We start from the raw sequence: 24,942 nt of genomic DNA on the forward strand, positions 1-24,942 counted from the left end.
ATTTTGTGCCCTTAACTTGCCACTTTAACTTTGCTCTTCCTCATTTTCCTCCCTCTGATTTAGGAAATGAGGGAGAAATGTCTTTGTGAGATAAAGATGATTTCTGAATAAAAATATTATCTTCCTTTATATTTGCATTAGTCTGGGGAAGGAGAATTATTATTACTGAAAGTTTGTCTTCTTTGGGTCAATCGATGGCATAATTTATGTTTGAAACATCTCAAAAGGAGCAGAAGGAAGCAAAGTGAAGTTTCTAATCTAGTTACTGACGCTTGTTGTTCTTTGTTTGTTTGTTTTGCTTGTCAACAGAATGGGTACACCCCTCTTCACCAAGCTGCTCAGCAAGGTCACACTCACATCATCAATGTCCTGCTCCAGCACGGGGCCAAGCCCAACGCCATCACCACGGTAAGTCTGCGACCTGCCAGTGGGAACTTAGTCCCTGGACAGTTCTTTTCTTTCCTTTCTTAAGGCTTGAGAGCAAGTTGTTGTTTTGGGGAAAGTATTCCTCATACAGCTGGTTGTCAGATGTGTAAATGTCACTTCCTCTGCTTTTCCTTATCCTCTTAAGGTAGTTCAGATCTGGTCTAACTGTGCACTAAGCTAAACGTGAGGGGGAGAAAGGGATTTCTGAGCTGCAGGGTCGGGCTGGCCACAGCTGGCTGTGCTGGCCTTGTTCAGTTTCCCTCTGTCTGTAAATTGATATCTCCATAAGGAATTTTCCATAAAAATTGCGGGCAGTTCAGAACCTGGGCTTTTTTGAAAATTTAGACCCACATTTCTGTCCCTCTTCTCCGCTGGATCCGTTTCAGGTTCTTGCTGAGTTCACAGATGTTAATGCCTCCTCAAAGACCGTCAGTAACTTCTGGCACAGCTCCTTCCCCACAGTCAGCCAGGAATGCGACTGTCCCATTTCACGTTGATGTTGTTATTAGTCACCTCTAATTGGGTAATCATTAAAATGCAGCCAGAGTGTCCAAAACTCGTGTCATTCCCCAGAGTGGCTCAGCTTTCTGCGTGTATGTAGTGCGCGTGATTAAATCAGCACCGGCGCCTTGTTGGGTCCTGGAACCATCACGTTGAGTAATCCTGGGTGAAGTTATCCACAATACTAGTTTGTGCACCAGATCATCAAGGGACAGACCACTGTAGTCACCTTCTGAGGCTGTAGGCGCTGTTTGGCATGTTCAGCCAAAGATCTCTTGGCTTGATTTCAGTCCTCACATTGGGGCTACTTAACCCAAGTCCAAGCAGAGTCTTAAGGATATGTGTTACACAATTTACGTGCTTCCTCAGGTACTAGATCTGTCCTTGTCCAGACGTAGCAACCTCTGGCTTAAGATAAGAGAGAGTTTCAACCTGAGACATCTGGCAGTGGGTTGCAAGTGACGGTAGCAGTCAGATTATTTGTGCTATGAAGATGCTAATCTGTTCATTTTGTGCTGCTAATCCACAAACCCTGTGTTGCTGCAGGGCTGCTGAGCTAGACTAATACAGCAGAATTTAAATTACAGATAACTAAAGCCAGTACTGAAGTAGAGAGAAGCCCTCAGGCTGATATCCTGCACAGTGGGGTCACAAGAGAAATCATTTCAGTGCAAAGAGCAGTACAGTGACATTCCATGATTCCCTAGCAGACCAGCATGTTATCCCTTGGTTGAGTGCAAAACAACATGGAAAAATTCTGTGTAGAGCTCTTTACAAAGAACCATGGAACACATCCCTTCCTCCCCTCCCCAGGTTGAGTGCCATGGGGACCATGGACTGCCAGTGTTTCAGGTGGTAAAATGAGGATAAATAAGCCAAAACACTTACTAAGTTATCATTTTAATGTGCGTTTGATGAATCACGTCTGTGTATTATGAGCATTCAAACTGCACATGATAGTATTTAAATGGAAAATAATTCCTCCCCTCCAAACCTTTCGTGTTTTGTGTTTGTTAAATCATGAGCTTTTGTGTGCTTTTATTGGAGATGCATTTTTGTTGTATGAAGGAATAGAAGTGTATGTGGACAACACAGCTGTAATCTTTTATTCCCCGGGGAAGGAATTGTATCTGATAAAGGTTTAACAGTTTCAACTGGGAGCGAAACTGTAACATTTTAAAAAACTTCCTGTGTTCTGGAAGACTATTTCTGACGTTTATGCAAAATAAAACACAAACTTTTGCAGGCAAGACACGTGCTGTCCAGTGAGATTTGAGCCCTGAAGGGTTAAACCATACAGCCTTTAGTATTTGGACTATCTGGGAGATGTAAGTGTGTTGTGTTACCATGGCGACCGGGGCTATAGTCTTAAAAGAAGTTACAAAGACAGAGTCAGATGTAACGGTAAAAAAGCAGCGATTTTCCTAGGCTGTGCCTTGTTTTGGATGGAAATGCTGGCTCATGCAGCGCGGAGCGTGAGCTCATTGGTTCACATCACAGTCCTCCCTCTCAGCGCTCTCCCCCCTCTGCTCTCCCTTCAGAATGGGAACACTGCCTTAGCCATCGCCAGGCGCCTGGGATACATCTCAGTGGTGGACACGCTGAAGGTTGTAACGGAGGAGATCACCACCACCACAACTGTGAGTTGCACATGCATTACAATGTCTCTTCTCTATTCAGAATGTTGTCTTTCTCTTCATCCCTCAGACTCTCCACGTACCTTTTTCCCTCTTTTTTTGGTTTCTCGTTTTAGCCCCTGCCCCCCTTTCTGTTGGATTTTTGCTACGGTGCCTGCAGTGTATCTTTTAAGCATTGTGGAAGTGTGTGCAGCACCACAGGCTCCACTGAGCTTGGGAACAAAATCTGTGTGCACAGAGATGGAAAACAACCCTCTGAAAGCAGAGTCAAACTTTTTCTAGATCTGGGTCTGAGCTGCAAGCCCAAACTTTCCAGAAGTTTGTGTGGTGTTGCTTAGATCCTGCCCTGTTTCTCTGTTTCTCTTTTCACCTCTCCTCCCCCTCCTGGCCTGACATCTCCACACTTGTGACACTGACTGAGGCTCAGCCCTTGCAGCACATCACGGTGTCCTCACGTTTGGACTGTGCAGCCATGGCCTGGTGCCAAGCCTCATGATGCTCGTGGGATGGCTGTGGATCTCATCCATCATCTTCTTGCTCAAGTCACTTCCACTTCAAACAGATCCCATTTTTCCAAATACAAAGGAATCTTCCCTTATGTGCTGAGTCCCCCACAGTCTTGGAGTGTGTATTTTTATGTCAGGTTTTGTGAATAGTGTGTGTGCTGAACGTCAGCAAGGTGCTACTGCAGCTTTAAGCCAGGAAAAACTGATCTATTTGGACACCCTGGGAGGGGAAGGTTTTCTCTTCTTGGACTTTTACCTCCCATCTACACGTGTCTTAGCAGGTAGAAAGGGAGAACAATAGGAACAGTGCATAATTAAATTAAATTCAATTTAACCTCAATTACTGCATTTATCTTGAAACACTGTTGTAAGGTCATGCTTTTTTTTATTTTTTCAAGAATGATTAGCAGTCTAGAAAACAGCTCTACATGTCATTTAGGAGCTCAGAGCTTTAAAAATCCACAGATTACTTAAAAGATGCCACTGCTCAGTCAGGGCGAGGGTTAGAAGAAGGGAAGAAATACAAAATCTCTTGTAAAGAAATGGGGAAATAATTTTAATTTTGTTGCATGCTGACAGCAAGTCCCACTGATATGAACCAAGGAAGATGGAATCAGGTTACAAATAGAGTGAGTCATAATTTATTAATGACTTACAAAGATCAGGCTGAGTCAGGTTTGGACAAGAAATTCCAGAGTAATTCCAGAAGTCTCTAATGAAGTCTGTAGGTTTTTGTTGTTATGACTTCATGTTCTTGTTCAGTCATATAGCACATCACACATGTACATGCATAAACACATATGTATCAGAGATTTAGAAAAATAAAAGCTAGGTAAAACTTTTTGAGGAACTTTAGCTCTCTTGAAAAGAATATTTTTTAGCCTCCAAGCACCCCTTTGCTGTTCTCTGTGCTGTGTCCTGGCACACACTTCTCATCTCTTGTCTGATATAAGTTGTAACTTCCTTTCTGTTGTACATTGTGTTGCACTGTGCAGCCTTGTACCTTGTCTTATGTAAGTGTTAGAGCTTTGTAATAGTAGGGATTACACTATGAAAAGACACCTGTGAGTTATTTACTTGGGGTAAATATTTCTTTAAACTTTGAGGGTAATGGATTTTTCTACGGGACACCTGATGCCTGGGGTTTAGGACTGAGTCGAATACTGAACCTTACTTGCAGAGTCGACCTTTAATACTTGCACATAAGACAAATCTGAAATCTTGACCTGTGTCTGTGTGCTTTGAAAGCCAGGTGGGAACCCTCGATAAACTCAGCAGATTCTCCAGCCGTGAATTCATCTGAACCTTGTACCTCAGGGATGTATGGAATATACGCTCTGGTGGCGGTGTTCGTGGTGGGGAATGTTGATTAAACATAATTCACAACAAGTCCTAAAAAGGAGGGATAAATACCAGGCACTCCCTGCAGTAAAGTTCTCCAGATGGTGAGGCTGGTGTTGCCAAACCTGCACACAGTGTTTTAGCACTGCAAAGAAGGTGCTGTCACCATAGCTACCTCATTCTCTGAGCTTGTGGCTGAGCCCTGCCTGGAGGATGTCAGACAGCCTGATGCTTTATTGATATTCAAGTCACTGGCGTTGGAGATGAGGAAAAGATCTCCAGTGCCAAAGCCTTGCTTTGCTCTAACTTGGAACAAATTTTCCTCTTACTTGCATTAGTGGTGTTATTAGTGGAGCCACAGGAATATAAAGCAATAGAGAGAATAAAGTGCACTTTTTTTTTTTTAACTGAAAGATTAGAGATGAGTAGGAAATAAATCAGAATAAACCGGACTTTCAGAGGTTTGCTGTGCAATTAAGTTTTGGGGCAATTGTACAAACAAGCACAGGCTTCCTGTGGACAAATGAATATATGAGGAGCTCTGGGGTTGTTTACAGGTATGGTGCTGTTCAGTAAGTCATTGCTGAAAGCACAAATGGGTTTATGTATCTGAATTATTCTGTGCCACCAGATGAAAATCCGGCCTCACAATGAAAGCCTCAAATACAGAAGCTTGAAGTAAAGTCCATAAGGGAAATCTCAGTGGCACCAAACAGTAGGGAGTTTAAGCAACACACGTTGAGCAGTTTTCCAAGTCTCATGGGGCTAGATGTGGATCTTAAATTTTGAGAGTATTTGATGTGCCTATCAATTAAAAAAACTCTAGTTTTACATTAGAAGTTCCTTTTAAAAGCATCAATTACCAACAGACGTTGTTGGGATTAGAATTAATGATTAAGTAGAATTAGGAATTAAGTGGAATTAATGATTCTTGCTGAGTTCAGTGTTCCAAAGTGGGCCTTGCAGATTTTTTCTTCTGAAGCACACACGTGCACACACACTCTTTTGAGTCTCTTTTCCAAACTTCCTTTCAGTTCTTAAATTAGGTAATAATTTTTTTTTTCATGACCGATAGGAAAATCAGGAAGTAAATAAAGTATCCCTGCTTCTCTGTTAATAAATAATAATGTCTGAGAGCCTTAGTCAGAGGCCAGACTGTTATTATATAGGAGCCTGTAAAATCCTAACTTATGAATAAATTGATGTAATGGTAAATAGAGCAGAGTAAAAGAAAAGTATACAGCGAGCCTCTGTACCTGTTTCTTGTGGTTTGCTTTAGCTTATTGTCTAACTTATTTGTTAACTGTGCTGTTGAAGGGACAAGGTCAGTGCCACCTGAGTGACAGCACCCTCCCCATCTGTCATTGCTGGCCTTGTCACCCCACTGCTGCCTGACATTTCTATCCAAGGAATGCCATGGGAATACAGGGGGAAAAGTCAGACATATTGGCGGAGGCATTCGGTGAATATAAACTAGTTTTCGACCCCGAACGTGTTCTGCTGCAACAGAAATAATTGGTTGTCTTTACTCCTGGGTAAGAGTGAACTTGGGGGGGGGCCTAATTGGGATTGCCAGTTGAGGCAAAGGGCATTGTTCTCTCCCTGTTCCTCAGGAGGGTGAACTGAAAACTGCTGTCACAGTTAAATAGATTTCAAAAATGTAAAGCAGGCTTTTAAAACAAAGTTGCAAAGTAACTACACGCTTGGTAACATAGTTGTTTATGAAAGTGCAGTATGTTACAATAATCAAGAATGCTGTCTTTGTGGGTTTGTTAGAACTAGAGAATATACAACAGGATCAGGAAATAGCTACTAAATTCTGTGCAACAAAAACTGCTGTTGGCTTCACTGCTTGCTATCAGTGGGCATTTTCCCAGAAGAATGTTGCACAAGGGACTCAGGATTTGGCTGACTTTAATTATCCCTCTCATTTTATGCTCTTTCCCTCCTTTTGCATGTAATTTCTGCAGGATAGATACTATCTACAGCAGGGGCTGAAGCACTGCCTCAGTCAGAGCTTCCCAAGAAACACTCCTGGCGCTCTCCTCTATGCCAGAGGGGCACATCTGCTCCCACATACCTTAAAGGCCATGTGTGTGCTGCCCTCCACAGCTCCCCAGTTCAGCTGACTGGCTGCACAGCTGGGTGGAGCCAGGGAAATAGTTATTTTTTTGTTTGTGACTAATGCAGTTCTGCTCAAACTGCTCTTTTTTTTTAGCCCTTGGCATTTTGCGTCCTGTATCGTAACACGCTCAAGAGTTTCCTGCAGGCAACTTTCTCACACCTCGCATTTCCTACAGTTTCTCTCATTGTGTTCTGCATGTTCTTCTCCAGGCTGTATCTTGGTGCTAAAAGGATGTCCCCATTCTTGATTCAGCACCCCTGAACATCATCTCTTTTCTCCCAGAAGTCATTTATGAAGATAAAATTATATAAAAAATATCTTCCACTGTTCTCCCGCTCTGTGCTCTCTTGTTTAATCAGTGTTCTCCCACTATTCCTCAGTCCACAGTTGCCTTGATTCACAGTATTTTAAGTTTTTAGGTGCACAAAATATATCAGAATCTTCAAATAACCTTTTTTTTTCTTCTGATGTGTACATGCTTTGGGGGAATGTACGTGATTTATGAAAAGGATATCATTAATATGCAGTATAGGCATTTTTTTGGGGGGGGGGAGAAATGTTTCAAGTGATCTGTGTAAATCCCTCACATCTTTTTTTAGTTTAGGAATTTCACATCATTCATAACTTCATTTCCAAATGCTTTACGATTTAATAATTTCCATATGCCACATACAACTTTCTGAAGCTCTTCTGTAGACATTACCTAATTCCCTTTAAAATAATCTTGGAAACATTGAGCTGAATTGTTCTACATGCACCATTTATAAGTAAATTTTATTCCTCTGACCAGCACGTTATCTTTATGTTTTTTTTACTTTTCTGCCAGAAGAAATGTTACCTTACACAGCACTGAGAATGAGAGCCTCTGGAGTACAGATGAAAAGGAGAGTTAGGGGAAGGGGGATGCACGTTTTGAAGTGCCTCAGCACATCCCCCTGCTGTCAGTGCTGAAAATATCTCGCTGTAAACTTTGCTGCTCTGTTTGGGGTTTCATTTGAGGACTGATGGTTCTGTCTTTGCAGACTGTAACAGAGAAGCACAAGCTGAATGTCCCCGAGACCATGACTGAGGTCCTGGATGTGTCGGATGAAGAAGGTGAGCAACTTTGCTAAATTCCATATCACTTATGTCACCTTGAGAAGCTACCTAAGTACTTTGATGTCTTCATTTTGCAGTGCTTGAAATGCCTTTTTAAAATGATGTAATCATCATGGCATTTGGATAAAGGTGCCAGAATTTGACCTAGAGCAAAATCCTACACCCCTGCATCTTTTCAGAAAAAGCTTGTCTGAACCAAATCAACAAATGCGAACGTTTCCCAACTTCAGATTTTAAAATTTCAATGTAGAGCTTTCCCAGAGCTGACTTTGACCCTCCCACGACGAGGAATCTGAGCAGTAATTTTTTTGGCCCCGTGCCACCTGTATCAGATACATATATCTAGGAATTCTGCCTAATTGGAAACATTTGTGTGAGGAGATGCATAAGGTGGAAGGTGAGCAGGCTGTTCCCTGGAGGGAGCTTTTGGCACACAGGACTCATGGATACATAAGGCATGACATAAAGTAACAACACGCTAATAAGTTTGGCACTTGGGTTTCAGAGTCCATTACATGTACAGACAGGAGACACGTGTTGTACTGCTCAGCTACATCCCAAGAAAATTTCTGTGAACTTCTGGAAGAATTGATAAAATATTGCAATTTTGTACTGCACAGAATTACAGAAAAGGCTTAAAAATGTCCCTTTTTCAAAGTTCACAAGTGACTGCTTAGAAATTTCGGTCACACAGCATCTGAGAAATATGAACACGTTTGCAAGAATCTTCTGTGTTCTTTTTTACTCTTGGCAGTGTTAATTAATATTGCAGTATCTTACATATGCTATTTTATGATTGTTTTTATTATTTCATGCAAATAATTTGTAGAGTGACTGATTTCCAAAAAGTCCTGGGGATTTGGGAACACAGGTTACAGGGTTGGATTTTTTTCTTTTACAAAGAATGCAAATGCACTTGTGGTTCTAAATGGTGCAGGAAGTTAATGGCATTCATTAGGGCCAATACAACTTCTTGCATTGCTTTTAGAAATGGGATTTCTGCTGATAAATGAGTTACACTCTTGAGTAAATACCATGCTTAGGCTCCAGATGCAACTTTTTGTTTTCAAATGTGAAAGCAAAACAAGTGTGATTCAAAATCAATTATTTTCTGCTGCATCATGACCGTCGAGATTATTTTGCTCAGGAATGTTTTTGCTGCTTTGTGTCTGAGAAACAATTCAACTAGTTGTGTAATTATTATGACAAATGGCCTTTAAACTGCTTATAGTTTTATGTTCACCTTGCTGAGTTTATTCCCAGTCTTTTGAACCATCTTTAAATCCACAAGGCCTGGTACGTCTTTCTGCTTCTACAGGATTAATCCAGAGTATTCCCTTTTCTCAAACCAATTTGTGTGTTGTACAGCCTTTAAACACTCTGATGATGAACCCTTCAGTGATGGGGAAGCATGTAATGGCACAGGTGCTGTTAGCAGGAGTTCGTGGAGTAAGACCTACAAACTTTTTCTTCTTGTTTGGACTGTTTGGTTTATTTTTGGTGTTGAAACAACACAGGTTTGCATACTCTGGGTGCCTAACACTGCTCCTCTCCGTTACTTTTGAAGTGTGGCTGAGCGTGTGTTTCCTGAAAGGTGGGAGGAAGAAGGGAGGCCAGGAGACCTCAGATTTATTACCTATATCTTGAATATGTTGGCAGAACTTGAAGGGGCTGTCCAGCATGACTAATGCTCTCCAGTGCTTTGAATTAACATTCCCTGCAGACAGTCCTAACGTGGATGGTACTGGTGACAGGAACTTAAAATAGCTGGGGACAGGAAGACTGCAAAAACTCTTTTAATAGAGGGGATGAACCCTTCAGTGACGGTGTAGCTTTGTAAGAGGCCAGCAATGAGATTTGTCTGTGTTCTTTCAAGTGACACAATGTTTTCTGAAATAAATTGATGTGACAGCTAAACCTGCCAGCTGTAGTTACATAATTACCAAGAGTAACACAAGAGCGCTTGAGCAAAGAGGGGGTTCATGTCCCATTGTGGAGCATGTTGGCTACTGGTGATAAATATTTTGTATTGTGCCTGGAAAATAGGTGCGTTGCATAATTGCATGCTGTTATGTTGTTAACGTAGTATTCCTATTCCTAAAACAAACAGAAGTGCAACATCTCATGTTAACAGGATAAAGTAATGCACCAAATAATCTATCAAATAGCTCAGCTTGATATGGCAGGTCCTTGCCCTGTGTAGCTTATTTTAAAATATTTTGCACGAACTGAGATTCCCACTAATTTTTCCTCAATTTTCTTGCAGCATTTTTCTGTTCATCCTATGTATTATTATTATTCAGAATTCTTTGCCTTTTACAGTACCTGGAAAAAATAATCTTTCTTTTGAACAGAACTAGATAATTTATTTTTTCTTAATGGCATTTGTTCCCCATCAGTGGGGATTGCACTACAAATTCCCATAGGCAGAGCTGTTAAGTGATGTGGTTTGAGAAATGTACACCCATGCCAGCAGAAATGCTTGGTGTGGATACAGTTGCACTAAAAAAACCTGTGCATTTTTATCTTTGCATCTGCCTTGGCTGTGAGTGTTGCTGCAAAGCTGAGTTCCTTTAAAGCTGTTGCCACAAAAGAAACACTTGGCCCCCGAGGGATCCTTAGAGTAGCAGAGGGGAATTACTGCAAAGCATCTCGTGAAATGTATTTTAGTGATGTCTGGAGAATTAGTGAAGTTGAGCACAAGCAGATGTTTTTGTTAGGGCTGAGTCAGTGTAGACACAGAGGAACATCTAGAAAAAGCAGGAACCTGTTTTGGTTTTTTTTTCCTCCCATATATTAATGTGCTTCTATGCACTCGTTCCATGCGTTATTTTAAAAGGGTGTTCAAGAGCTCTCATTAGTTTCTCTTTGAGCCTGCTCACCTCCAGCTCATTTTCCAAAGTTGTAGGTTCACTTCCTATTCGAGACTTAAGTTGTGGCTGCTGCAGAAGCAGTCAAGTTGTGACCGTGGTTCCCCACATCCTCCATTCTGGCAGCACAAACGTTTCACCATGTGATGAACCAACCCAGAGAACTGATCCGTCTGCAAATCAATCTCTTTGTTTGTACTGACAAGTTGTTTTCCCACCAGATGACTTTTACAGGCAGAAGGGAACAGAAAGGCTGAAGTAAAAGGTGAGACACCACTGTCAGAAGCAGCATGGCCTGAGATGGGCACGACCATGAAGGTCAGCTCACACCAAACAGTAATTAATGCTGACATTTCAATTGCAGAAAAGGGATAGACAGAGGTTTTCATGTGCAAGTAGTCAATGGACTCTCAAAAACCCATTGGAATCCCAGTATCAGTAGAAAAAAAATTGTTTTTTTCGTGAGGGAAACTTGTCCAGAAATTGCTGAGGAGTCAACCCTGTGCCTGGTTCCAACAGAGTCACTGTAATAGTTTCTGTGTAAAAGCAGGATTTGCTGTCCCTTCATGGAAGTGCATCAGTGACAGGGTGGCAGGTCTGTGAACTGCTGTGTCACTTAAGAACATCATAATGTGATCTGAGATTTCCAGGAAGCAGTTCACAGCTAATTCATACCTGATTGGATCAGATTTCTGATCAAAAAGGAAAAAAAACTCACAGTGCTAAAATACAACAGTGAATTTCCTGGGTGCCTCCCCACATGGCCTTGGAGTAGCAAATACTGCTGCATATATGTGAGAAATGGGCACAATTCACTGCTGGTGTACAGGCACATAATTCCTCTGCAGGAGCACCTTAATTAGTGGGAAAACTTAATTTCCTTAATTAAACCTGGAAGTTAAAGTTGCAGCCAGGAACTGTTCAATGTATTAATGTCTGAAACCCTGCAGGAAACCACACGTGAGACCCTGCTTTCCTGACTGGCTAAAAGTAAAGAAAATTTAAAGCATTAGCCAAACTGTAATCCAGGGAAACTGCTAGTGTGGGCCATTAAGTGGAGAATTGACTTTAGGGAAGTGAAGGTGTCCAAGGAAAGTGTCACAGAAACTCTGGAGTATACGTATTCCATAAAAATTTTTCTTGCCATAGCTCTCCCTTCTCCATCTGTTACCTTTAAGGAGCAGCACTTCTGTGGTGAACTGTAAACTTATCTGCATGCTGTAGAGAAAACAATAATTTTGGCAAACTCACATAACTGTATCTGGCTTTAAAAACATCTATTAGAAGCAACTTCTGGCAGTTTGACACAGACCCCTTTCTTTACTTATTTCTTTTTTTTAACTTTTGCCTACATTTTCTCTGTGTTTTGTGAGAAACAATTCCAGAGCAATTCTCATACAGCAGTTGTGTTTTGCAGTTCATTTAGGAGCAGAAGAAGCGCAGGAATGGTAGGAAGTGCCTTTGTTGAGCCTTCCCTAAACGAGTTGACTGTGCTGCAGATGTCAGTACAGCCCTATCAGTGTGGGTCTCCAGTTCCTGGGCATCAGTAAAATCCTGTGTGTCCAGCCAAGCTCTCGCTGAAGGAGCAGATATGTGATCTCAGAATGTATCCTGTGTCACTTAGTAGCCTGTTCAGTGATTTAAAATGCTCAGAACTGTGTTCAGACGTTTGACAACAGCAGCAGCAAGGGCAGGGGTTCAGCTGGGAAGGTGTTCTCTCTAGGAAATAGAAGATAAATCACTAAGCAGGTGACTCCTCAAAATCTACTTGTGAGTTCACAGGTGACCACTGCAAACAATGGAGCACCAGTGTCAAGGGTTATATTTGTCCCAGACTGCTTAGTGTGAGTGGGGAAAATGTTCCTGGCATTAATTTGATGGGGAATGTGATGGCAGACAAATCATTTCTGGCACAATTAAAAAGGATAATTTCTTGTAGGGCCACAAAGCCCTACATCTGGTAAGATCTGCTGTGTAAGGAAGGCCTTGGTCAGCTAAATATGCAATCACTGAGGCTTAAGCATGTGGTTTTCCCCTTCATATACTACAAGGAACTCCTTGGGAGTTCATCTCATTAAGGAAAGGTGGAGGGGCACAAGGGGCTGGTGGGGAGTGACTTTATCTTCTAGTTCCCTCAAGATTAGTTTGCTGTTGAAGGATATCCATGGATAGTCTGGTTTCTGTTTGCAGATGTTCCCAGCACATCAAACAGAGGTACTTAGCCCTGGTATTGACAACTCTTAGATGAGAGGCCAAAGCTGGAATAAGAGCAGACTTTGGATTTTTTTTTTTGTTTTTTTTAAGGATGTGGGTGTGATGAAAGTGGTGAAGATTTTGCCTTTGTTTCTATTATAGCTGGAATGTCTGGCATGATTATAATTATCTAGTTTATTTGAAATATAACTTGGAATTCCTTTTACTGTTTGATTAACAGCATTGCCTTAATATCTTCCAAGTTTTCACTTAGCCCTGTGCTTTATAATGTGACATTCCCAGGAAACAGGAGGCATCGTCTGTCAGAAGACAGGAAACATGAAATGATTAAATGCATTTTATTGTTTTCTGTGAAACTGTGCCCAGTTTCTCCCTCTTAATGTGGGCAGATGGAATTTTCAAGAGCTCTTGTTGTTACACTGAAAAGAGTCAAGCCTCATTTTTACATATAATATTATTGTATACAAAAAAAAGTCTTAAACACCCCAAAGTTTACTTAGTTTTAGATGACAAATAACGAATTACTTATTTCTTAGCTGAAACATCAAGCTAGAAAAAGTAGCTTGATTTGTTTTTGTGAAAACAAATATCAAGATGACCTCCAGTTTGCCCACACAGCTTAGAAAACGAGAAAGTTTGAAGCCATCCATGGCCTAGGATCTGGCAGGCTCATCCAGTAATTGGAAAGATGACTGAAATATCCAGGAAGAAACTGTGGAGAGAAGGCATCTTGCAAAAGGGAATGAAAAGAAATATCTACATGTTGCTTGGCAATGGGATCTGTTTTGTTAGTCTGCTGGGGAAAGCAAACTGTGACTTCATATAGACAGAATTTCCTGGGGAAAATAATTTTGGACCTAAAAAAAAAAAGATTAAACCCTGTTGTTCAGAGTATATACATAAAGGTTACTGTGTCAGAATGGTCATTTAGGCTGTGATTCATTAGGAATTACTTTTCTGAATAATGATCATTCCCATCTGTGCAGGTGAGCTTATTTCCAGTTTCTGGATGTTGCTGTGTTTTAGAAATAAGAATTTTGTTGCTGATCACAGAAGGATGTTGTAACATGGGTGAGAGAGCCTCATATGATGTGGAGGTTGGACAGTGGAGAGTTTAAATTAGGATTTGCAACTATAAGGCATAAGGCCACAGAAAATATGTTTTCTTCTACAAACACGTAGATTACAGTCAAATAAGTGGGGATATTTAACCATAAACTGTCAGGCTGGGATAAAGCATAGCTGTGACCAGAGAGCTGAAATAGATTAAAGGAACAAGAGAGACTTTAGAGAATAGCAAAGAAATGTGCCCCTTACCAGTGCGTGCAACAGCAAAAAATAGATTAAATCTAATCACCTTGATTTCAATTTTTTTTAATGTCTTGCTTGATGTGGCAGTGTCATTATATATATTAATTGCTTGTGGTTTGCAGTGTTTCCTGAGTGAGAAATGCCTTCCTGTTGATTGTGCTGTCCAGCTGTTAGATCCCGCTGTGCAGATGGAATCCCACCCCTGCGTGTGCTGAGCTCTGTCCCTTCTGTGATTGATTTACAGGTGATGACACAATGACAGGAGATGGGGGAGAGTACCTTAGGCCAGAAGACCTCCGAGAACTAGGAGATGACTCTTTACCAAGCAGCCAGTTCTTGGATGGTATGAACTACCTGAGGTACAGCTTGGAAGGAGGACGATCGGACAGGTATTTCTCTGATACATCACTTTTCTTGTGATAATTCCACACTCATTTTGTTACATACGTTTGAAATCCCCTTTTCAGGGTCTCCCACTCGAGCTGGCAGAGGAACACCCACAGTTCTAGTTCTGAATAGCTACCCAGGCACTCCTGGGTGTGAAATGTCTGCTGTAAGTCAGCAATGTCTCCGGACTTACTGCCTTTAGAACTGGGGTACACTAAAGGGAATAAAAGAAGAAAGTGGAAGTCTTGGCAACAGAATTTTTAACCTACCTCGTTTTCCAGTCTTGATTGTTATTCTGGCAGCATCTCCGAAGCTCAGTGGAATCAGTAGGATCCCTTCTGTTTACTTCAGTGGGCTGTGAATTGCTCCTGGAACAAAAGATGTCAGGAAACAGTTTGGTTTTCCTCACAGCATGTGTAAATCCCATCATTCAGGTCTCACAAGCCTGGAGTCTTTGCTGGTTTTTAGGCAGTTCCAGTGAGTCTACTGAAAACAAAGTGACTGTGTGGCTTTTTAACTCCTAGAGGAAGTTTATGAACTACAGCAGAGTGCCTGAAGTCAAACCCTTTTGTTCTTTCCATGGTAACAAAGATTTTATTTAAGATGATGTATACAAATGATTGTGCATGCAGATCTTAAGCCAGTTTAAGTTAAGCTCCCATTTAGAATGATTATACTGAAATGAAGCAAAATTATAAAGGGAGAAAGAATGAAAGAAGAAAAACGTCTTTCTAACTCCATGGTCTCATTTTCTGTCACCTTCAGGTTACTGGTTTTAAGAATTTTCACAGAGATTGGTTCCATTGTTTTGCTTTTGCTTTAATGTGATTTTCATTGCATTATACCGACTTTGGTTTTCCAAGAAATTCAGTAAAGCAGAACAGTCTAAAGCAGTCTAGACTCATGTAACCTTATGCATTGATCAATTTGATTTCAAAACATATATTTTTCATTTGTAACCATCTTCCCTATTTATTTTATTTCTCTCTCCCCTTCATTTTTCTTTCTTTTCCATATGCTTTCATTAGCATCATGCCCAGGTAGGTATCACATAGCATGAACACCTGTTGTCTCTATACCCTTCTGTGGCACCTGTCTCTGTTCATCCACCTTGGAGGCCTGCTGTATGCCAGGAAGTTGGTTTGGAGGACCAAATGAACGATGCTGCTGTTGGAAAGTGTTCTCAAGGTTGATTTGTACAGTTTTCAATGATACCACCTTTTTTCTCAGCCTCTGAAACAACATATACTTCAACAGGAATTACATTTAACTGGACTAGAGCTTGTTAGATCTCTAGGCTGGTAGATGTGCCCTGCAACGTGGTCTCCCAGGTATCCAGGTTAGAAACTAGGCTAAGGAATGCTGCTTATATTTTCTGGATACCACCTGGGCCTTGCTCAGGGCTTAGAAGAGAAGGATGATACATAAGGCCCACTCTTATGTTCAGGAGCGTTCCTGGGTTCCACAGTTCCATCTCTGTGGCTGAGTGCTATTGGCCCCACAGCCTCTGTGACTTAAAATCCATCAACCAGATTTGGAAAGAAGCTATATTTAGACGGTATTTTTGGCTCTGATTTAGGTAGTTTTTTTTTAAATTTTATTTTATTTAAAAGGGTTCCTGAAGTACCTTTATTTCTGAGTCTTTAACTACTGGTTTGCTCTTCATTTAGCTGGTCCATCACACAGAGAGGGGCAGTGCCATCTGAGCACTAGGTTTGAAATTGAATTTAGAAAGAAATTTAAACCTCCAATTAACTGCAAACCTCAGTCATGTGTGTGCCTGTAGATAAAGCCCATACCCTCGATGTATTTACTGGACCTTATGTACACATAGTGTACATAGTGGATATATACCTGTCGTGGTGGTAGTAGCAGTGAAGATGGACAAAATCACTGTGGAGATAACCAGCCAACATTAGTTCAGACTTCCTTTCATTAAGTGTCTGTCCAGGACATGACAGTAGCTGAATAGCAGAACCTACAACTTGGATGGTGACTCTCTCACAAGCATTGCATGGCACAGCAAAGCAGTTCTGGAAGTGTCAAACGTGGAAATGAACACAGGATAATGAGGGCAAATGGGGTCTGCTACTGAGGCTCATTTCTCAGCCAAAGAACAAATGTTCACTGTTGGTTTAGTTTTTTCTCAAGGCTTTCCAAAACCTGATCCTTGTGTAGTGCCTGTCTTTGCTTCCAGTTTTGTACAGTCCATCTAGGATGCTAAACAGGCCTTTGGTATGAGTCAGTCATCCAGAGCATTCATTATTCTTCCATGTCATATATTTCTAATAAAAACGAGGTAACCATTTTGCTTTTAAAAATGGATCAAAAACCCCAAACCCGAGTGAATGTAGCTATTGTTAAAAAAGGCTGAGTGATCTGAATCAGATGGTATTTGAACTGCACTTAAAGCACTTGAAACTCATGTCTGTAGTGAATGCATGACTTGCTAACTTCTGAAAATGAATTATCCTTTAAAAATCTGCGTATCCAGATAAATGGCCTATTGTTCTGATCCCGCTTATTAGTCATTCTGAGTACTACTCACGGATGTGTAAGCCAGGAAAACAAAACTGCTGCCTTCAGTTATATGTACTATATTCCTCTAGAGTACACGTACAACATCTGAAGGTGGCTGATCTCTTTTAAAAACCAATCCTGTAAAACTGCAGGCAGCGAATATTGAAGGGACAAAACTAGTGCTGTTTGGTAGCAGAAACCCCATTTACCTCAGTATGTCCTTCTGTGGCGTCCTATTTGTCTGGTTTTTTTCTTTGCTTTTTGCTGGTGGATGCTGCAGTTACGTTCTGAGCCAGTGCTTGGAAGCAGCTTATTTACTGCCTTGCACCTCTCATTGCTACAGCAACCAGTGTTCTGTGGAGCTGTGCGTACTCACAGCGAGATCCGTGCTCCCATTTGGACTGCCTCCCTAAAGATGCTGCTGGCATTCACGGGAAAGGTCCTGTTTTCCACAGGAGCTTGTGGCTGGCCACACTTCACCTTGCTGCGTGTACCTTCCAGGGGACGACGTCAAGCTTACTTATTTACAGTTTTAAGGGGAGAGATTAGGTTGGGGGGGCAAGAGTCATTCCAGCTTTTCCTCAGGTGGCAGCGTTCTGGTTTTCCGCAGTGGTTTGTGGGACGTAGCGGAGAACTTCTCCGGAGAGCCTTACTGAAAAGAAATTAATGCTTTTTGTTGTAAGGAAACTATCATGCCACAAAGCCAAGCCTAAAGTATCTGTGAGTATAAAGCTATCATGTAGATTAATCTCTAGGTTCTGCATTTTGAAGCAGCTGAGTCAGTGGAGAGGCTTTGTGGCCCACGGTCAGGGAGGTTCCCCCAGGACTGAGATCTGCTCCCCCTGGAAGCTGCATCCCGTTGCTAATTGCACGCTTCTTTCATTCTCCCACTCGCTCTGTCATGACACCTTCCCAAAATCATCCGTGCTGCTGATGCACTGCTATGCCATCCTACCAACCTGCCAGCCTGCGGTCCTTCAGTTCAGACAGGTCCCACACCCTGAGCCACGCCTCCTACCTGCGGGACAGCGCCATGATCGACGACACCGTGGTGATCCCCAGCCAGCAGGTAAGAAAACCCCCTGGACTCACTCGGTGCCGGGAGAAATCGGGGCAGAGAAAAAGATCTCGGCGTAAATCGCACTAATGAGTCTGTGTGGTGTTCGCTGCTTGTTAATTTTAGTACCAGTCTCTCTGTTTTTGCTGATATTTAACAGCATATTGTACCATGCAGTGTTAAACTCTATTCCAAAATAAGTGGATGAGCTGTGTGAATTACAAGGACTGTGTTCTTAATGTTTTCTCCATTTTAGCTGATTTTTGAATGTTGCTACAGCCATCGGGCTAAACATTCTAATGAACTCACAGCCATTGTACTCAAAGATACTCTCCTGAAACATGCTTTTAGTTAAAAAAAGACATTTAGGAAATGCCCTCTTGGTAAATCACAGCATTCATTTCACTGATACCACTAACACAGGATTACTTTAAGCAAATACAGAATGTTACAATGAGGGGTTTCTAATATCTTAATTCTATTCTTACTCCTTTGTTTTCTTTTTAAAAAATGTTTATGTTTTAGGCACTGCTATGCAAAATACGTCTTATTGTTTGGTTGATTATTTGGTTTCATTGCAATAAAAGGGGTTGGATTTTTTTTTTTTTTGCTTCCCAAGGTAACAACTCTGGCCAAAGAAGCTGAAAGGAATTCCTATCGCTTAAGCTGGGGCCCTGAAAACTTGGACAATGTGGCTCTTTCTTCCAGCCCTATTCACTCAGGGTGAGTGTATCAATTAGCATTTTACTTAAAAATGAGAAAGAGAGTACCTGCAGTGGCAGCAGCTTCAACTAATGCTTAACTATGAGCTGTATTTTAATTCCTTGCCTCCTGGAGCTGTCAATAAATTGTTATGATCTCTTAAGCTCTGACAATCAAGCAAACCTGAGTACCATGACTGTTCACTGAAATTGCTGCAAGTCAGTGAGCCCTGAGTCAAGTTCAAGAGGAATGAATAAGATAATTGACACATACACGCAGGAATTGTGTGAATTTTATGGAGAAATAAATCACTGCCTCTTTGGAATTAGCAATAATTGAGATCAAGGGCCTAATCATTCCAGATGATGAGTACTTACCGTGCTAGTGGAGTAGTTTAGGTGAGCATTGACTCTGGTGTTTGCCTTTCAAATTGCAGGAATGGCCAAGCAACCTAAACATGTGTTTTGTGTATATTTGGGCACTCTCTTCATGTATTCTCACAACTGACTCTTCTTAAGCATTTGCATTTAGGCAAGCCCGTTGTTGTGGCATAAGGCAGGTCAAACTGCAGGCCCAGCCAAGTTCATGCTTAGAAAGCTTATCCTGGCTGGCCTTTTAAACACTCCTACTTACTGTGTTTTAAGTAATTCTGTTTTTTACACTGAATTCTACACTTGTGTTCTGCCATGAGGTTTGATTAGAAACGTGCAGATGAGTTCATAAAAGAGCTGATGTAATTAAAAAGCCTTTAACTTCTGTGGCACTACATTGTACACAGCATGGCTGGACATCACAAGGGGAAAGATGAGTTTTGTTAATCTCAAATGACTTTGCAACTATCTTACAGTCCGTATCTTTCAGAAAATAGCACTGAGGTCCCATTTGGAATGACAGGTCTAGAGGAGGAACAATATTGTCATAACTGTGATTGCAAACTGCTTGATGTGACACAGATGAGAAGTATTTTTGTTGACTGATAGGAGGGTACTTGGCTGTGACCAATGTTGTTTGGATTTGCTTTTCATGAGCTCTAGAACTAACAAATGAAATGAAAGTACTTAATATGTAAAGTATGTATGTGTTTCTATATATGCTGGTAAGCTTTAAAATGGCTTTGGTGCTTTATTCTAACCCTAAATAGATTCTAGACTTTTCCAAAGGTTGTATTAGTTTTCCCTTTCAGAAAGGTAGGTCTTTCCTGTCATTGCAGAGGATGAACTAAAGACTTTCTAGGAGAGTGGCATTTATTTCTTGAATGTGCAGTAATTTTGTGGTTTTCTTTTAAATTATATTAGTGATATTTCAATCTTTTGGGATGACCAGGATGCTAGTGGTAGGAGAAGATATCTGATTTTAATAGGAGCAGCACTCCTGCAACCTTATATTAAATAGTGACCTTTAACGTGACACGAATTATGTTCCTCTTTCTATACATACCAACTAACTTGCCACTAAATATTGTAATAAAGAAACCTATAATAATGATTCCTTAGCCTTTGGAAAAGGTCATACACCACGTCATTTTTATCTTGTTTAGATTTGTCCAAGTCATCAAATTATCATGAACTGTTGGGGTATATGTCTTTTTTTTTTTTAGCTAAGTACATTGACTGTTAGAGTTTGCTTTTGAAAGTGAAACAGTTGTAGAAGTACTGGAACAACAAATGTGTTTGTCATTAATACTCCTCTTGTCACCCACACCCTCCTCCACATCCAGACAAACACTATATATTAGTAGGTTCTTCTGAACCAGCAGCACTGCTAACATTTGGGTGCGTGCAGTGAAAGAGTATTTATCTGCCATAAAAGAAAACTCTTAGAATTTTCAAAGAAATCCTGTATAAACACTGTCAGTGGCCTTGGGCAAAGGTCTGGCCTTGATTTTGCCCAAGACACTGAAAATGCATTGAATTCTGATTGTGAAATAACATATCAGCAAGGCATTGGACATGAATTACTGGTCACAGAAGATTTTAAATTTGTATTCTGTGCGATCTAAGGAAAAAAGTTACACCCTGCACTGTTTCAGTGGTAAACCCCAAATTGTTGTTGGATTCTTACTGATGTCCCGTTGTAGGGAAGTGTTTCTGTGGATCACCCCCAGCAAAAGCATAAATTCAGAGAGAACTGTTCTCTCAGTGTGGAATTTCACAGGCACATATTTCAGCCTTTGCATAACTGACCAAAACCCCTTCCGTGTCTGAAATTTCAGAAGGGGAAAATGTTTTAACTGTCTGCTTAAAAAGTGAATGTAACTATTGTTACAATGTGTTGATAATTTCATCAGTAAGGAAGGAAAAACAAGATCTTTTGTCAGAGTCTTTGGCAACCGTTTCAAAACCCAGAAAACATTTCTCTCTGAAGAGGTAACATTCTTGTAGTGCTCAAAATCTCAACATAAAGATCTCCTGGACATTTTACACAGCTGACAGTTTCTGAGTAGTTTCATGCATTGGCTGAAGGTAAAAATATAAATTCCTGCATTTAAACTCCCTTTCAGCAGATCAGATTTGCTTCTCCTCATAAAACAGTCTGATCTTACATATTGAGCTATGTTAAGGACCTCTGAGTATACCAGAAAGTTTGGGTGCTAAACATCCAATAAGATAAAGAGTATTATCGCTTTGCTGGTGATATTAGGGATATAATTTATAATTTCCTGCTGAAGTGTTGTGACAGACAGAACTACACCTACATAATTCAAATATGTTTCATAGTCTTACTCTCATACCTCACCATATCCTATTGTGGAAGAACAAATTTTCTTGGAAGTTGGAAGGCAAAAAAATCACTGAACTGAAAGATTTCTCTTGCAGTGTTTAGCTTTGGGTCTAGGCTTTGATATTAACTTGATTTTGTGTTCTGGAGAAAATACGTAGCAGCTCTGCAAATGTTCCAGCTCTGACTTGCTCACAGTAAAACTCCTATTTAATGAAAGATATTGAATATATATAATTTGATGGAGAAATCCCACTTTGATGATTTGAGAGTATCAGTACTTCTATCTTGAAAAAAAGTTGGGATATTATTAGTGAGTTTGTCTTTCTGGAAGTCGTTGCCTCCATCAATGAAAAAAGGTGAAGGATGAGGGACTGGGCATCTCATACTGTGACAAATAATGTGAATTATCATTCTTAGCTGCATGTCTGCAAAAAAGGAGGCTGGATCCTTGCTAACAAGGTAATCAAAATCTATTTGAAGTGTTGTATTTTGAATCCATAACATTGCTTTTTCCCAATGTGAGATTGATTTCCTGGAAATCGTTATGGAAACAGGACCTGGCAGCGACCAGCTGATAGTCATTTCTTAAATCTGAAAGTCTGAATGACTTCAAAATTTGCTGTAGCTTTATGGCCTTTGTTCAGAAAGTTACAGGAAGGAAAAAGAGCGGATGTGTTTCATGAATAGCAAATTAATGGAAGTTAATGGAAGAAAATGGCAATGGAGATCCATAGAAAAAGGAACATTGGAAAACTAACTGTGTGACACCAAGTGATTACAGAGGGCCTAAACAGGTCAAACTGAAAGTTTGGAATTTGTTGTTCTGCAGAACAAAAGGAGGACAAGAAACATGTTGAAATGGAGAAGAGGGGAGGACAGAAGCTGTAGATAGGGAAATCAAAGAAAAGAAATTGTGATTCATCGTGTAATCAGGAACACTGGCTGGAATTACCTTCGATTCCTTGCCCTCTGATAAATCATGGCCCACGTTTCACATGTGGATGCCTAAACCGAACAGCACTTCCCCTAAATCTGATCTAACTGTGCATTTCAGGCATCTGACTTCCAGTAGGAGAATGTCTGTAGAGGACCCAGATCACTGGAGTTTTACTCCTGTAGTAGCAGTGGCCGTTTGTAACCAGGGCTTATTTCCCACGCTCACTCCTACCTTCTCACACGGAATGAATATGCACATGTGTTTGAATATGTTCATGTGTTTGATTTAGAAATCGGTTTCATTTTTTTCCCAATATTTCAGTATTTCATTTAACTCATTCTTTCCCCCCCCCCCTTTCTTTTCCTTTTTGATGTTAAATCATCTATTCTATTGCAGATGCTCTTCTCCATGTCTTGATCTTGACAACAGCAGGTGAACTTCTGCATAATTTCTTTCTTTAATACATTGCACTTCTCACCCACCCTATTTATCCTCCCCTCTTACCTCACTTCAGGATGCTTTTGTGTTTTGATAGTGCACGTTAGCCAAGACAAAAAATCAATTTAACTAGCAGGAATAGTTACATGTGGCCCTGTTTCTCTTCTTATACAGTAAGTGCCCACTTTCTCCCTCTGCTTTGTCATCTATAACAAAAGAGTTCTGAACACGTAGTAAGTCCACTGCAAAAAAAAACTTAACAAAGCTCCTTATACATTCCTAGATTGTTTTAACCACTGGTTTATTTAACAATACCCTTTCTTTGTCCGTGGCATGCTTTAATATTAATATTTTAAGGAAGGTAAAAACCCTCCACAAATAACCCAACACAAACCACTGTAATTGTTAAATTATTAAGTGGGCCTTTTATCTCGTTGTCTATATAAAGAATATTTCAGAGCCTCTCCCTAGGCCACATTTACCCAATTGTGCCACCATATTTGAACTAATAGAATAACTGCCCAGTCTGAGTGTATATTATTTTTCATGACACATGTATTTTTTTGTGTGATAGTTAATCAGTGCTTGAAGCTGAACATTCCCAGAGGAGATTATCTTCCCTTGGCAAAACTGAGTGTTTATTGCCACCTCTTCAGCTCCTTTAACATAACCGTAGAAAGGTGAAAATCTCCTTAAATATTCAGCTGTGCAAAATTGTAAAATGGCTAAATGAACCCCCAGACTACAACCCCGTATTTTTCGGCCACGTCACTCAGTCTCTCAGCAGCTGGCTAATGCAGTGGATGTTATCAGGAGTCAATACTATAGCAGTTTCCCACGTAGGATCATGTTTTTTGTCCTCCTGGAATGTGTATTTTGCCTTGTTTCTGTATGGCACAGTTGCAGCCTGCTGGAAAGCACGCTGAGGTAGTTGAATGACTTGCTGTTGACTTCAGCGGGAGCTGGATCAAGGCCTTTTTTCGGAATTTCAGCCTCTCCGGGTTCTCCTCCTCCTGCTGAACACTTTGGGATGGCTGAAGCACCCTGATTGTTTGTTTCTGCTTCTTCACACTGCGACTAACACTGAATGCTGCTATCTCCTTGTTTCCCAGTTTCTGTTATTAAGTTCAGAAAACCTGTGCTGAAAAGTTCTATCATGTGTCTCCAGTGGATGTGCTCTCCTTGGAGCTTTTGTTTCCTGCTGCCCGATGAGCGCATGTGTGGCTGCACAGTCTGAGAGAATAATCGTACCTGAGCCGAGTGTATGAAGGTGGTGGTGTAGATTTTGCCTCTTTTGTGTGTTCCAAGAACTGTTGCCTGCCCCAGGAAGCCCCTTCCCCTGCTGGGTTTTGCATGGCTCTCCCAGTGACTCTGCAGAATGGGACGTGTGTTTGAGTGCCAACACCTGAGGCTGTGCCTCTCTCTTCACAGGGCAGGGACTCCTCACAAAGCACACAACAAGTATCTTCCTTCACCCTCTCCAGCACTGACACATCCCTTTTTTAATTTATTTGTTCATCCTGCTGTTCTCTTTCAAATCAGGATAGATACAGAATAAAACCAAGTTAATTCTATATGAATAAAGTCATCAAAGGAAGTGACTCAGGCTCTGATCTGAAATACAAATTTCATGAAAACACACCCCAACTTTTTGTCCTTCTGTCCAATGCGTGATATTGTCTGTGTTTTGTTCAAGTGAAGCCATTAGAAACCCCATCTCTGTTTGCTCTGCTCTCTGTAGAAGGTATGGAAACAACCTGAAAGATTTAGGGGCCTTTGTGTGTGTCTTCAACCAGAGGGACACTGTAGCCAGTGTTACTTGGCGTAGTTACCTTTCACATGGCAGGTATGTAGTTTTTAATTGCTCTAAAGTGGAGGAGAACGAAATGGCCTCTAATTTTTGAGTAAGTCTTACTAAATTAGAAGGGAATGATGGATGGTGCTTGAGCTGACTGCCGTGTGTTTAACAGAAGCATGTATAGACTGCCCTGCAGCCTATAACTGATTCCTATAAAATAATTGCTTTTGCACTTTGTTTTTTCTTTAGAAAAATAATCCTGATTTCCCCTTCATTCTCTTTAAAAGAGGGAGGCAATGATTTCCCCAAACCTGATTTGTTTCATTGATTTGGCTGTTATGTTGCACTGCCAC

General features: G+C 40.9%; 1 protein-coding gene across 22 annotated transcripts in view; it reads left to right on the forward strand.

Annotated features, from left to right (window-relative positions):
- Positions 1-24,942, forward strand: part of ANK2 (ankyrin 2) — a 176,529-nt gene that overhangs the window by 113,311 nt on the left and 38,276 nt on the right. For 9 of the 22 annotated variants that reach the window (XM_027689834.1, XM_027689855.1, XM_027689836.1 and 6 more), the window contains 6 exons: positions 310-408; positions 2,469-2,567; positions 7,559-7,631; positions 14,274-14,418; positions 17,903-18,005; positions 18,613-18,716. In XM_027689834.1, the coding sequence (XP_027545635.1) occupies positions 310-408; positions 2,469-2,567; positions 7,559-7,631; positions 14,274-14,418; positions 17,903-18,005; positions 18,613-18,716 (623 nt within the window). Of the gene's footprint in view, positions 1-309; positions 409-2,468; positions 2,568-7,558; positions 7,632-9,002; positions 9,084-14,273; positions 14,419-15,444; positions 15,457-17,902; positions 18,006-18,612; positions 18,717-21,833; positions 21,876-22,749; positions 22,786-24,942 lie in introns of all 22 variants that reach the window. The other 13 variants (XM_027689840.1, XM_027689847.1, XM_027689851.1 and 10 more) reach the window with 5 other exon arrangements.

This window comes from Neopelma chrysocephalum, unplaced genomic scaffold (genome assembly GCF_003984885.1).
Source record: "Neopelma chrysocephalum unplaced genomic scaffold, ASM398488v2 Primary Assembly neopelma1_78, whole genome shotgun sequence".
Lineage (NCBI taxonomy): Eukaryota > Metazoa > Chordata > Aves > Passeriformes > Pipridae > Neopelma > Neopelma chrysocephalum.